General features: G+C 41.5%; 1 protein-coding gene across 2 annotated transcripts in view; it reads left to right on the top strand.

The window, feature by feature from the left end:
* The first annotated feature begins 5,188 nt into the window (after nucleotides 1–5,188).
* Nucleotides 5,189–15,584, top strand: part of LOC139413195 (chromodomain-helicase-DNA-binding protein 6-like) — a 98,305-nt gene continuing 87,909 nt past the window's right edge. The window contains exons 1-3 of one of the 2 annotated variants that reach the window (XM_071160297.1): nucleotides 5,189–5,216; nucleotides 5,455–5,492; nucleotides 6,624–6,673. In XM_071160297.1, coding sequence (XP_071016398.1) covers nucleotides 6,647–6,673 — 27 coding nt within the window. In that variant the 5' untranslated portion in view covers nucleotides 5,189–5,216; nucleotides 5,455–5,492; nucleotides 6,624–6,646. Of the gene's footprint in view, nucleotides 5,217–5,248; nucleotides 5,508–6,623; nucleotides 6,674–15,584 lie in introns of those variants that run through there. The other variant, XM_071160295.1, reaches the window with a different exon arrangement.

The raw sequence follows: 15,584 nt of genomic DNA, 5'->3' as shown, positions 1-15,584 counted from the left end.
GTCCTTTAGGTGGCTTTTGGCAAACTCCAAACTGGCTGTCATGTGCCTTTAACTGAGGAATGGCTTCTGTCTGGTCACTCTACCATAAAGGCCTGATTGGTGGTGTGCTGCAGAGATGGTTCCCATCTCAACAGAGGAACTGGAGCTCTGTCAGAGTGACCATTGGGATATTGGTCACCTCCCTGAACAAGGCCCTTCTTCCCCAAATGCTAAGTTTGGCCTGGTGGCCAGCTCTAGGAAGAGTCTTGCTGGTTCCAAACTTCTTCCTTTAAAAATGATGGAGGCCACTGTGTTCTTGGTGTCAATTAATGCTGCAGAAATGTTTTGGTAGCCTTCCCCTGATCTGTGCCTCGACACAATCCTGTCTCGGAACTGTATGGACAATTCCTTCAACCTCATGGCTTGGTTTTTGCTCTGACATGTACTGCCAACTGTGGGACCTTATGTAGACAGGTGTGTGCATTTCCGAATCATGTCCAATCAATTGAATTTACCACAGACGGACTCCAATCAAGTTGTAGAAACATCTCAAGGATGATCAATGGATGCAGGATACACCTGATCTCAATTTTGAGTATCATAGCAAAGGGTTTGAATACTTATTTAATAAGGTATTTCTGTTTTTTATGTTTAATAGATTTGCAGAAATGTCTAAAAACCTGTTTTCACTTTGTCATTATGGGATATTGTGTGTAGATTGATGAGGTAAAAAATTCATTTATTCCATTTTAGAATTAGGCTGTAATGTAACAAAATGTGGGAAAAGACAAGGGGTCTGACTACTTTAAAATGCACTGTATACTGTACCTAAGAAAGTAATACTAAGTGTACATTGTGTAGTAAGCTGTTAGAAGTTGGTGGTGCACATGTAGCCTATAGCCTGTTTTAGAGAAATGTAATCATTGAATATTGTAAGAGCTTTCATTGTCTGCCTATATGCTCCCTTTATTTGTCCTACAGTTATGACTTGGTGTACAGGGAGAATACTGTAAAAATTGCCCATGGTCTGAATTCTGTTGCTGTCCATTTCAAAAGTGCTGAACAAATATATTGACAAATATTGACTACTTCCGTCCTAGCTCCCTCATTAATGTTTCAATCAAATTTTTGGATGGCCTCTTATCCATCCGCTCATCGTCCAATTATGCCATAGTTTGTATATCTCAATTGTCAGTAGAAACTACATTTGTTTAAGCAAGTCAGCCGTATCAGCTATGTTTTTTTTTAACGGCAGAAATTGAGGCTGAATTAACTGTTTTGCTGTAAGACAAGGCTCCGCTGATAGCCAGGTGTAGCAGTGGTAAGGATTCACTCCATGCTGAAAAGAAGGCAAGGCTCTGATGTTGGGACAGCTTTATGTCAGCCCTAACAGTTTGTGGGCACTGTTATAGTGCAATTTTTATTTTACCTTTATTTAACCAGGCAAGTCAGTTAAGAACAAATTCTTATTTTCAATGACGGCCTAGGAACAACTGCCTGTTCAGGGGCAGAACAACAGATTTGTACCTTGTCAGCTTGGGGGTTTGAACTCTAACCACTAGGCTACCCTGCCGCCCCAAGTTAATTAATTGTTTTGTGTTGGGAGTTTTACATTTTAAAATCGCCACTGCTCTACCAGTGCCTTGGCATAACCTTAACATTTTGAATTGAGGAACCACTGTATCTCTAAATGTAGTAATACAGGGGTGTCAAAGTCAAATGGACGGAGGGCCAAATAAAAAAATCAGCTACAAGACGAGGGCCGGACTGTTCGAATGTTCATTGAAAAATTTTTAAATGACGCATATAGTCTAGTGAACCTAATTGAACCTACTGAAAACCTAACAAATATATTACAATATGATCAGATAAATAAAGCAATATTTTCTTATGGCTCTGTCAGTAATCTTTAATTTTCAACAGACACAAAAGACAAATTTCCTTTATATAAATATCCCCATAACATGAACATTAAATGAAAGAAACTGGTATTCAAGGCACCATCAGTAGACTATATTTTCTATTTTAGCAAAAGTGGGCTAAATTTACTTCAAAGAAAAAACAATAATAGCAATTTTCTATCATCCACTCAACTGAAATATTTTAAAAATATAATTGGATTGAAATACAAAAAAATAAAGTGCAAAAATCTATTAATCAAAAACAACACTTTGTTTAAGGAGAAGTAACATGCAGTGAAAACAAATATTAAATTTTAACTTTTAAACTTGAACTGAGTAAAAACTCTAAATATGTGATTGCACAGTAATGTTCACTTGTTTGAGGTTGAGGGTGATACTTGGTGGTGTCCCATCTTTTCCACAAGTTCATCAATGTTCGGGGTAAGGCTCTGAGCTGAAGAAATCCTCAGAATTGAGTGGAGGTGTTCAGCAGTAAGTCGACTTCTGTGTGATGTTTTGTTCAGGTTCATCAAAGAAAACAGTTGTTCACACAGGTATGTGCTGCCAAACATAGACAACGTTTGAGCAGCCTGGATGCGCAGCTGGGGCATTGTGCCGGGGAGGAAACGGGCGAACTCCGCAGCACCCACTGCCGCATATTTTGCCCTCAGTGCATCATTGCATTGGAGGTCAATCAACTCCATTTGGAGGTTTGGTGGTGAGCTTTCCACGTCAACAGCAAATGGGTTACCGAGCAGTTCCAACCTGCTTTTTTGTGCTTCAAAGTCAGCAAATCGGCGTCGAAAGTCAGCGGCAAGCATACCTATTTTATCAGCCAACTGTGTGCTCGGGAACGCACTGGTAGAGAGCTTCTCTTTCATGGTCTGGCAGCTGGGAAAGTGGCTCAAATTTTCTTTCCGCATCTGCGTCTCCCACAGAGTCAGTTTGGTTTTAAATGCCTTCACTGTACTGTACATATCAGAGATGACACGATCCCGACCCTGCAGCTGCAAGTTTATTGCATTCAGATGACTCGTAATGTCACACAGAAAAGCCATTTCACACAGAAACATTTCGTCTCGGAGTTGTGTTGTGTCTTTCCCTTTGCTGTCCAAGAACAGACAAATCTCCTCACGAAGCTCGAAACATCTTTGAAGCACCTTTCCCTGGCTTAGCCATCGCACCTCTGTGTGATAAGGCAAATCACCATGCTCCGTTTCTAACTCCGTCAGAAATGCCTTGAACTGGCGGTGATTCAAACCTTTGGCTCTGATAAAGTTAACTGTGCGCGTGATGATGCTCATTACATGCTCCATTTTCAAGGCTTTACCGCACAACGCTTCCTGGTGTATGATACAATGATAAGCTGTCAGCTCACCTGTCGCGTTTTCCTCTTGCATCTTTTCCCGTATCTTCGCCACCAGTCCGCTCCTGTGTCCACACATCGCAGGTGCTCCGTCGGTTGTCAAACCCACAAGTTTTTCCCAAGGCAGCTCCATCTCATTTACACATCTTGACACCTCTTCATACAAATCATGCCCGTAGTTGTGCCATGCATAGGACGTAAAGCCAAAAACTCCTCTGTCACGCTTAGGTTGGAGTCCACTCCGCGGATGAAAATTGACAACTGGGCAATGTCAGAAATGTCGGTGCTCTCATCCACAGCCAAGGAATATGCAATAAAATCTTTTCCCTTTTTCACAAGCTGCTCTTTTAGATTGATGGACAACTGGTCTACTCTCTCGGCAATGGTGTTTCTGCTCAGACTCACATTTAAAAAGAGTTGCCTTTTTTCTGGGCAAACTTCGTCACAAACTTTAATCATGCAGTTTTTGATGAAATCCCCCTCCGTAAATGGCCGGGCTGATTTAGCGATCTCTTCTGCCAAAATAAAACTGGCCTTGACAGTTGCGTCCGCGTGTGTGTCCGCGTGTTTCGTTTCATAATGTCGTCTCAGATTATACTCTTTCAGTACCGCCACACTTTCTCCACACAGAAGACACACAGGTTTTCCAGCTACCTTCGTGAACATATACTCCGACTCCCACCTTGTTTGAAACCCCCGGTTCTCAGTATCCACCTTCCGTTTTGCCATTTTTGATGGGTATCTGAAAGTTAATTTTACTGTGATGCTGACGACTGCTGTGCCAATAAATATTGAAATGAAGCAGCCTACTGCTCGGTGCGTCACCTTTGCATTGTGGGAAATGTAGTATTGGTGCGTGTAAAAGATCTGCGGGCTGCCGGCTTGCTGCGGGCCGGTTCTAATAATAAATCAAGATCATCCCAGGGGCCGTAAAAAACCTTCTTGCGGGCCGGATGTGGCCCGCGGGCCTTGACTCTGACATATGTGTAGTAATAGTATGTAAATAATTGTATATATTATCTAAACATTTCGAAATACGTTAGTCAAAATTTATAAGATATGTTGAAATTCTGACTCACGTATCTCAATTTTTTTTTAGATTAGTATCTCACATTTTTGACATACTATCTAAAAAAATTAGAGATACAATAGTTAGGATTTCAAGACAGTGTCTCAAATTGTATACATACTATCTAAAAAATGTCAAGATACTATCTTGAAATTGTGACCAACATATCTCAACATTTTTAGATAGTACTGATTTTAGTGTATTTATTGTGTGGCAGGAATGGGCTTCCATATAAAAGCCATCATGATTGGAAGATGCAAGTGTAACCGATGTGAAATGGCTAGCTAATTAGCGGGGTGCACGCTAATAGCGTTTCAATATGTGACGTCACTCTCTCTGAGACGTGAAGTAGTTGTTCCCCGCGGCTTTTGTGGCGCGATGTGCAACGATGTCTATGTGTGCAAAGGGTCCCTAGTTCGAGCCCAGGTAGGGGAAAAGAGGAGAGAGCTGGAAACTAAACTGTTACACAAGGAAGAAGAATTATAAAACCACTAGATCTTTACAGAATTGAGACCAGGAATAAAACAAATGCGTGTTAAACTACACGGCCAAAGAGCAAAACCGAGGGACTCTCATGACCGAAAAATGAGGTTTTCGTGCGGTTTTATGGTAAGCAAAGTAGTAGAATACAACCAATCACAAGAAGGTTCACATCAACGATAACTAAATGTGCCCAATGTGTTTGCAATATGTAGCTCTCAGACAAACTTAGAACGGCACTCCTTGTTTGACAGCTGGAGGACCAATGGAAATATCCATCGACCCAGCTGCACTATGGTGCAGCCAATGAAAAATAGAATGTTACGGGTCCAATTATTTTGGCTGTTGTAGCAGGCGGCCAGCGCTAAACTTCACCAAATAATAGCTGTTTGTATTTTGGCTGCTGCAGTAGCCATTTTAGGTAAGTAGGTATTTTAACTGTTTTTAATCTGTGTTGTATTGCAGGGTCCTGTGTTGTGGTGCGGTGGTTGGTGAGTCTCAAACTTGTGCATCCCTCATGAATGAACTCATCTGCTCGTGTGCTTTATGAGGATTAAGAAATTGCACGGAGGCCCCCTCCCCATCTCACACCCCGTCTAATTTTTAATGCATTTTTCTAAACTGTCATGGCGTTTTTGTGTCCTTGGAAATAAATGCAGGGAGAAAGCGCAGTGTTTGGCAACTGATGCTCTGACCGGTGAGTGTTGCCCAGGTAGGTGAAGTCACATTGAGGGGTAGCGGCGATATCTCTGCGAGGATTTTAAGGGGGTGTTCACACGTGTAAGGACTGGAATATATAACATCATTGCAGTGACATTAGTTAGCAGGCTGGCTAGCTCGATACCTTGCTAATATAAATAGGACACGGCTCCGCCGACGTAACGATTAGTGTTGTTTTTGGTAGATGAATTGATAACGCTGTCTTAATCATATAAGTTATCTAAGAACTTCAATTTGCCAGGCAACTTGTAGCAGTTAAGTTCTACAGTCTACTAGCTACTTCATGATAGCCAGCTCAAGTCTTTGCCATGAAACTAAGACACGTTCCCGCAGGTAGGTCGATTATTCCTGTGGAATTTTGGTGGAGCCAATATGCCGCACAACTACACCAGGTCTAACAGAAAACAAAGACCCTGGTCGCACAGGTAAAGTAGGCAGCTCCCCTAGCCACCTGCAGTTTATTTGGATCCATATTAGCTGTTGTATAAGTCACAGCTATTCTTCCTGGGGTCCGCAAAAATAAAAGCACAAATGATACACTACAAAATAAACATAAACAATTACATGTCACACATTATACAAATCCAAAACCACTTGAGGTTAGTTAGTTTGTAACAAACAATGTGTCCCAAATGACGTTTGCTATGAAAGAACACCTTTGTGTCTGATTTTGTTGGCTAAACAATGGTGCATTCGGGGGTGAGTTTAGTCTGTATCCAGTAGACACAGGAAGGAGTAGGCTAGTTTGGCTCCTCACTTTCAAGGTAACTTGCAAATGTCTAACTCTTTTAGTGTCACTTTTTTTTAAATTTCACATATAGCTGAGACTAGTTGTCAGCTGACAATCAGAAGTGCCGTAGCTACATTGGAATTGCTCATGGTGCCTAATTATGTAGGCCTAGATGGAATGTGTCGTAAAAGAGCCTTGGTTTATTGTAACAATTCTATCAATGGAGAAAGGTGACTAACCAATTATCTCCTGTTTTTTTTTTTTTAACTATGAACTCTTTCCGCCCTTGCAAATAATTTGACCAGGTCCTACTGAGGTTAGTGTATTTTTTTAAAACATTTTCTTACTTCAATAAAGATATTTATTTCTGTGTTATAGATGCAGTGAAGGTGAAGAGAAATATGAAAATACAAAAGAAGGACAAACAGGTTTGTATCTTTTTGACTTGCATGCTTGTCTACGTGTACATGCACAACTGTTTAAAAGTTTGGGGTCACTTAGAAATGTCCTTGTTTTTGAAAGAAACACTTTTTTTGTACATTTAAAATTACATCAAATTGATCAGAAATACAGTGTAGCCATTGTTAATGTTGTAAATGACTTGTAGCTGGAAACAGCTTTTTTTTAAAACCGAATATCTACATAGGCGTACAGAGGCCCATTATCAGCAACCATCACTTGTGTTCCAATGGCATGTTGTGTTAGCTAATCCAAGTTAACCATTTTAAAAGGCTAATTGGTCATTAGAAAACCCTTTTGCAATTATGTTAGCACAGATGAAAACGGTTGATTAGTGCTGATTAAAGAAGCAATAAAACTGGCATTCTTTAGACTAGTTGAGTATCTGGAGCATCAGCATTTGTGGGTTCGATTAGAGGCTGTGAGAAATTGCCAAGAAACTGAAGTTCTCTTACAACGCTGTGTACTACTCCCTTCACAGAACAGTGCAAACTGGCCCTAACCAAAATAGAAAGAGGAGTGGGAAAGAGGAGTGCGCAACTGAGCAAGAGAACAAGTACATTAGTGTCTAGTTTGAGAAACAGACGCTTCACAAGTCATCAACTGGCAGTTTCATTAAATAGTACCTGTAAAACACCAGTCTCAACGTAAACAGTGAAGAGGTGACTCGGGGATGCTGGCCTTCTAGGTCAGTTTCATTGCTTCTTTAATCAAACAGTTTTCAGCTGTGCTAACATTTGCAAAAGGGTTTTCTAATGATCAATTAGTTTTTTATAATGATCAACTTTGATTAGCTAACACAATGTGCCATTGGAACACAGGAGTGATGTTTGCTGATAATGGGCCTCATTACGCCTATGTAGATATTCCATAAATCAGCCGTTTCCAGCTACAATATTAATTTACAACATTAACCATGTCTACACTATATTTCTGACCAATTTATTTTAATGGACAAAAAACAAGGGAATTTAAGTGACCCCAAACTTTTGAACGGTTACATACATACATATTAGAACATAATACATTGTTGACAAATGTCTTCAGCAACCTTGAAATATAAAAGTATGTAAATCAAGAGTAACACTGTCACTCAGCCTTGAGTTGCCGAAGTGGCTTGTTATTTATGATCCTAAGTTCCATCGCAAATGGAATTGAATGATGAGTCAGACCTACGATTCTGACTCATCACACGTTACCCATACAATAAGAGCACAGTCTCTCTGCGCATCTTTTGTTGAGTTGATGTTGAACGCAGGCTATACACATGACTCTGTTCGTTAGTCTTGGAGTCCTCTTGGAGTGCTGGTTCGTGAGATTCTTGTTAATGGCAGTATTTCATTCTAAACCACTGATAGGCTTAATTTTGAAGGCTCATTCTGTAATGACTAAAATCATTTGTTTAAAATCATAGTTTGCAGGATTTACTGTTCAATTGTAATTGTCATTGTAATTAATGATATACACACAGTTTCTTAACTCTTACTCCTACCCAAAAATGTTGCATTCAGTTACAAACCTGATTGCGCTCCTTTTTTTTGGTCATTTGAGTCTTTCTAAACCAACTTTGAATAGCTTTAATTTATGCTTAAATGAAAGTTATTCAATGTTTGTTTAGACTCAAATGACAAAAAAAACAAGCAATGGAGTGCAATCAGGTTAGAGAAGGCTTTAGCGCTCTTTGCCAACACACACCAGTGTGGTTTTGGTGTAGATTAAAAACATACACAAAAGTTTAATTCTCTAATTTTGTGCACAAATTGTTTTGTTAATGAGCATTTGTCCTTTGCCAAAATATGCCACAACTGTTAGGTGGCTGGATTATCAAGAAGCGGATTTAAACTGGATGATCATTACATGGGTGCACCTTGTGTTGGGGACAATGAAGGCCTCTCTAAAATGTGCAGTTTTGTCACAAATGTCAAGTTTTGAAGAGGTGTGCAATTGGCGTGCCAACATCAGGAATGTCCACCAGAGCTGTTGGTGAAGAAATTAACATTTAATTTTCAGGCATTGTCGTTTTATGTCAAGTGGCCTCGCAACTGCAGACCACGTGTAACTTCGCCAGCCCAGGACCTCCATATCCGGCTTCTTCCCCTGCGGGATCATCTGATACCAGCCACCTGGACAGCTGAAACTGTGTTTGCACAACCAAAGAACTTATGCACAAACTGTCAGAAACACTGGAGAAGTGTGCTCTTCACAGATGAATCCCGGTTTCAACTGTACTGGGAAGATTGCAGACAGTGTGTGGGCGAGTAGTTTGCTGTTGTGAAGACTGAACCGTGGGGTTATGGTATGGACAACTAACATAAATGCCTTTTATTGTTGGCAATTTGAATGCACAGCAATACCGTGATGAGATCCTGAGGCCCATTGTTGTGGCATTCATACACTTCCACATCATGTTTCAGCATGATAATGCACGGCACAAGGATCTGTACTCAATTGCATGGCCTGCATACTCACCAGACATGTTACCCATTGACCATGTTTGGAATGATCTAGATCGCCGTGTACAACAGCGTGTTCCAGTTCCCGCCAATATCCAGAAACTTCGCACAGCCATTGAAGAGTGGGACAACATTCCACAGGCCCCAATCAACAGCCTGATCAAGGAAATATTGAAGGCGATGTCGCACTGTATGAGGCAGATGGTGGTTTCCAGATACTGACTGGTTTTCTGGATGTAATTTTTATTTTCTTAAGGTATCTGTGACTGTGTAAAGTCTTTGAATTTGTTGCATGTTTCCTTTTTTAAATATTTTTGTTCAGTGTAGCATAAAATATAATTTCCCAACATTTGAGCATGTAGTATAGCTCAGTATTTTAATTATCCATTTTTGCTAATCTCTTTCAAGGGTGTCAATTTTAGAATGTGCTGTATGTGTATTATACGTTTTGTAATATTAGGCTACATCCCGATTTCCCCACCCTTTTCCAAAAGTGTGCACTTGCATGTTCCCTGTTTTGGGTTAGGGTTGTTTTTAATCATGGCTGGAGTGTATTTCCACTATTGTAAAGTCCTTGCCAGAAAGACCCAATCCCAAATGGGCTTGTAAACCATACGCCATATGCGCTTGTGGAGATCTGAGAGGATTTGACTGGTGTAAGCAATAGTGGTAATGGTAATAGTGCCACCCTGCCCACTCAGGCTAGGTGGAAGTTTCTCCATATTGCTTATACCTGTCAAATCCTCTCAGATCTCCACAAGTGCAAGGGCAGGGTTTCCCAAACTCTGTCCTCGGGACCCCAAGGGGTGCATGTTTTGGTTTTTGCCCTAGCACTGCACAGCTAATTCAAATAGTCAACTAATTGTCTAGCTTTGAAAACTTGACTCAGCCGTGTAGTGTTAGGACAAAAACAAAAATGTGCACCCCTCGTGGTCCCGAGGATCAGTTTGGGTAACCCTTGCTTAGTGCTCAATTTGGGATTGGGCAGAAGTCTGCAAGTACACACTTTTAGTGAAGTGTGGAGAATTGGGACTCATCCTTAGATACCCCAAACCCTCCAAGGTGTTTTTTTAGGGCCTCATTCATACAGAAAATGTGTATGACAACATTATATATACCAAAAGCTAGGGGTGCATGAATAATCGGAATCAGACGATATTAGCTAAAAACGGCAACATCGGTATCGGCCCAATGTCTAGTTTAATTAACACAGATGTGAAAAACCGATGTCATAGCTGAAGTGCATACCTAATATGACGCCACGTAAAATTGTGCGCTGTATGATCAACACAGCATTCCTAACCTAGCCCACAATGTCTGCTGTGTGGATCGAGCAGTCATTTGAAAGCGCATTTCAGCGAGACAACTAAAAAGGCAAAATCCATTAACGCCAGATAATGGAATTCATTGCCCTTGACAATCACCCGTTCTCTGTCGTGGGTGATGTTGGCTTTTGCGACTGGTCGTGCACCGGCACACACTAACGTAACCAAGTACACCATTCAGATGTTGCCCTATGTTGCACAGTAATAGCTTCACGACATACTATGGAATACCTTTTGGGTCTTTGCGTGTCAAAGATACACGTCAAATAACACTATTTGACACGTTAAATAAGCTTTTAATTTGACACGTCAAATAACACGGTTCTATTATAGAATGTTGTGTGTTCTGAATTTTCACGTGCAAGCCAAGCTCCACCTACTATCAGTAGCACTGTCAAAGCTGTACAAATGGCGCAAATCTGCAAACACCAGCCACGAACGATGCGTTTACAATTCCGCGTTGGTAATAAAGCAATTTGTTCAACCGCATCTTCTGGGGTAGCTAGCTAGCTTTAGCTTGGTACCAAGATACCACCAATACGACCAGTAGAAACTGCAGTCATTTTCACTATTAGTAATGATTTAGGAATCCTTGTGAGTAAGTATTAGTTAGTTAGCCACTTGTTGTTTGCCTATTGAAATTGAACTTAGCAGGCTACTTAATCCTGTTAACCAAAGCTAATGTTATAAGCAGCCAGCTAGCTTCATCTGGCTAGTGAGGCTCGACCTGACCGGGTTATGTGTTGTGTAGCTAACCACAATAAGTATTAGGCACAATAGTGGAATTTGCGGTTTTCCTTCAAAATAAAAGTACCACTTTGAAAGTGATGCAGAAGGTTACAATTGGTGGAATCATGCCATATTTAGACTAGATAATGTTAAACAAGGTTGGAATGTGAAGCAATGAAATGGGGCATCAGTCTACTCGGTGACACCCACAGAACACAACTGTGAAGAGTTTACGCTAATATTATGTTGACTGTGAAATCACCATGTCAGCATATTGACATTCATATTGCACTGTACAGCTTTACCTAAGGATTGGGGATCAATGAAATGGGGTAACGGTCTACTCAATAGCAATATTTTTTTCCCCAACGTCCTCAGACTTATCAGTATTTCTTTTCCTATGGAATAGTGTTTAATACTCGCAGGTTGACAACAAAAGTGGCTCAATTCAGTTGTTTGAGTCCTGCAATACGAGCTACGATGCTAATGTTCTCTGGGTGTCACTGAGAAGACTGATGCCCCATGTCACTGATCCACAAGCCATAGGTAAGGCTGTACAGTGAAATAAGTATGCCCCCAATGCAATTCTAAAGTATAATACATCCAGTATGATTTCAACAGATTTTTGTCAAATGAACAATCTAAATCAAATTTTATTTGTCACATACATTGTTAGCAGATGTTAATGCGAGTGTAGCGAAATGCTTGTGCTTCTAGTTCCGTCCATGCAGTAATATCTAACAAGTAATATCTAACCTAACAATTTCACAACAACTACCTTATACACACAAGTGAAAAGGAATGAATAAGAATATGTACATAAAAATATATGAATGAGTGATGGCCGAGCGGCATAGGCAAGATGCGGTAGATGGTACAGTATATACAGTGGGGAGAACAAGTATTTGATACACTGCCGATTTTGCAGGTTTTCCTACTTACAAAGCATGTAGAGGTCTGTAATTTTTGTCAAAGGTACACACACTTCAACTGTGAGAGACGGAAATGAAAACAAAAATCCAGAAAATCACTCTGATTTTTAAGAAATTAATTTGCATTTTATTGCATGACATAAGTATTTGATCACCTACCAACCAGTAAGAATTCCGGCTCTCACAGACCTGTTCGTTTTTCTTTAAGAAGCCCTCCTGTTCTCCACTCATTACCTGTATTAACTGCACCTGTTTGAACTCGTTACCTGTATAAAAGACACCTGTCCAGACACTCAATCAAACAGACTCCAACCTCTCCACAATGGCCAAGACCAGAGAACTGTGTAAGGACATCAGGGATAAAATTGTAGACCTGCACAAGCGGGGTGAACAGGCAGTGTCAATCAAGCGGGTGGTTGTTGTCCTTTGATCTTTTTGGCCTTCCTGTGTCATTGGGTGGTGTAGGTGTCCTGGAGGGCAGGTAGTTTGCCACCTGTGATGCGTTGTGCAGACCTCACTACCTTCTGGAGAGCCTTACGGTTGTGGGCGGAGCAGTCGCCGTACCAGGTGGTGATACAGCCCGACAGGATGCTCTCGATTGTGCATCTGTAAAAGTTTGTTTTTGGTTACAAGCTGAATTTCTTCAGCCTCCGGAGGTTGAAGAGGCACTGCTGCTCCTTCTTCACCACGCTGTCTGTGTGGGTGGACCATTTCAGTTTGTCTGTGATGTTTATTTAGAGGAACTTAACTTTCCACCCTCTCCACTACTGTCCCGTTGATGTTGATAGGGGGCTGCTCCCTCTGCTGTTACGTGATGTCCACGAGCATCTCCTATGTTTTGTTGACATTGAGTGTAAGGTTATTTTCCTGACACCACACTCCGAGGGTCCTCATCTCCTCCCTGTAGGCTGTCTTGTCATTGTTGGTAATCAAGTCTACCACTGTAGTGTCATCTGCAAACTTGATGATTGAGTTGGAGGCGTGCATGGCCACGCAGTCATGTGAACAGGGAGTACAGGAGAGGGCTGAGAATGCACCCTTGTTGGGCCCCAGTGTTGAGGATCAGCGGGGTGGAGATGTTGGTTCCTACCTTCACCACCTGGGGGTGGCCCGTCAGAAAGTCTTGGACCCAGGGTCTGGAGCTTAATGACGAGGTTTGAGGGTACTATGGTGTTAAATGCTGATCTGTAGTCGATAAACAGCATTCTTACAGAGGTTTTCCTCTTGTCCAGATGGGTTAGGGCAGTGCGATTGCGTCGTCTGTGGACCTATTGGGGCGGTAAGCAAATTGGAGTGGGTCTAGGGTGTCGGGTAGTGAGGAGGTGATAACGTCCTTGACTAGTCTCTCTAAGCACCTCATGATGACGGAAGTGAGTGCTACGGGGCGTTAGTCATTTAGCTCAGTTACCTTAGCTTTCTTGGGAACAGGAACAATGGTGGCCCTCTTGAAGCATGTGGGAACAGCAGACTGGGATAAGGCTTGATTGAATATGTCCGTAAACATATATAACGTTCCAACCTCGTTTAGCATGATCTATTAGATCATGTATTCATTTGCTTCACTGTCAATGACATACTTTTTATTTTGAAGGCTAACTGCAAAGTCTGCTATTGTGGCTAATCCTTGTGGCTTGCTTCACATAGATGGGTCCTCCCACCATTAATCAAAGAAGAACTGTTTTATAATTTAGGGTTATTTTAGATGACACCTAGCTGTATAGTTAGCTAGCTAATGCTCGTTTTGCTATGTTTTTAGGGAAGAACGTTGTTTGCATCCATGAGCTAGCACTGTTGGTGCATGAGTCAACTTTACCAGCATCATAGCATATGTATTGCTAAAATCATTGTGACATATGAAATACGAGTGACAGTCTAATCGATGTGTAATAACTATGTAAATTAATGAACGTGTAAAATTGTGACGTGCATTCATATTCAGGTCCTGATTGGTGAACAAGCTTATTTGACACGTCTCCATAGAAATCCTAGTTGAGAATGAAACGACTGAACAACGAAACATTACAGTAAGTGAAAGAAATAGGTTTTGACTGTTTTACTGGTAATGGGGACATGCGTAGATACAAACCAAAAAGTTATTTTGTTGGTGTGTGTGTAACCTTAATTTAGCAAGTCAATTAAGAACAAATTCTTATTCACGTTAACCGCCTACACGCACGACACTGGGCCAGTTGTGCGCCGCCCTATGGGACTGACGTGATACAGCCTGGATTTGAACCATGGACTGTAGTTACGCCTCTTGCACTGAGATGCAGTTCCTTAGATCCCTGTGTGTGTGTGTAACTATTTAACTGTACTAAAATGCTTTAAATGTCAGTATCGTTTTTATTTTTTGCAAGAAAAATATCGTTATCGGCCAAAAATGTCATTGGTGCTTCACTACCTGAAGCGAAACATTTCCAAAAACTGTCAGTAAGCGACTACAGCCAAGTTTAAGTGCAAAAATCATGTCAAGTTGTATCCCTTTTTTAAGACACATAACCTTTACCTCAGGGGGCCAAAAGCGGTCCCCTAAATGGACAAATGACCTCCCTCTGAAGTGTATCAGATGCATTGGTATTGTTAGCCTGTGTATGAACCATACAGGCAACACTCAAGCTTTGTGTACATGGAACAACTGCAGTTTCAACTGTTTCACTTGTCCATCTCACTTAGTCTCTTTTGTTTGTCATTTATTTCTTGCTCAGAAACTGCCTCAACCCATGCCCATCACTTTATGCCCTCCCCTTTCACATGGGAAGAAAGATGTTGCTCTCCCATGAGCTTGCATTCCTTCTGGTACTCCCCTCTGGATTTCCCTACCCAAACCACCCTGCAGCCCCATGCTTCTCCTGAGAGGTTACATTTGAATGATGCCCAGGCCTCAAGCGTCCTGTGGCAGCAGCCTTACCATTTCTGCTGGATAGGTGTCAGTGTTTTTAGGGAGAAGGCACAGGGAAGCATTGACTTGACTGCATCTGTGGTGTTCAGCAGCTCGGAAGACTGTATTGATTCATAGGGAATTTGATTGCAGGCAGCTTGTTTGTGGTTGACCGAGTTGGCTGGCAAGCGTGTACACTGCAGCACGTCACTGGGTGCTGTGCGTGCAGTCGCAAATGAAGGTGCATGGGAAATGTAGAGCCATGAAGCCTCAGGACAATGTGCCAGCCGTTCTGTGGTTCTGGAGATGGGAACCTGGATGAGGGTTACACTGTGGACTACTACACTAGGATTTGACAGGGATCGTGACAGACAGAAGGCATGAAAGGAGGCGGTATGGAGCAAGGTGAGAAGGAATGTTCCTGTGATTTTGGAGTAAGACATGTCCATGGCTTTTCTGTCTTATTCAATCTTTGCGCTACCAGTTTGTCTGTTTGCAGCCTTGTCCTGTCCATTGTTTGCAAGCTGGTGAACGTTGTATGAGTGTTAGGTCGGTTTACTTTG

This window comes from Oncorhynchus clarkii, chromosome 7 (genome assembly GCF_045791955.1).
Source record: "Oncorhynchus clarkii lewisi isolate Uvic-CL-2024 chromosome 7, UVic_Ocla_1.0, whole genome shotgun sequence".
NCBI classification, from domain to species: domain Eukaryota; kingdom Metazoa; phylum Chordata; class Actinopteri; order Salmoniformes; family Salmonidae; genus Oncorhynchus; species Oncorhynchus clarkii.
Note: the sequence above shows the minus strand (reverse complement) of the source record. Positions and strands in the feature narration are given on the sequence as shown.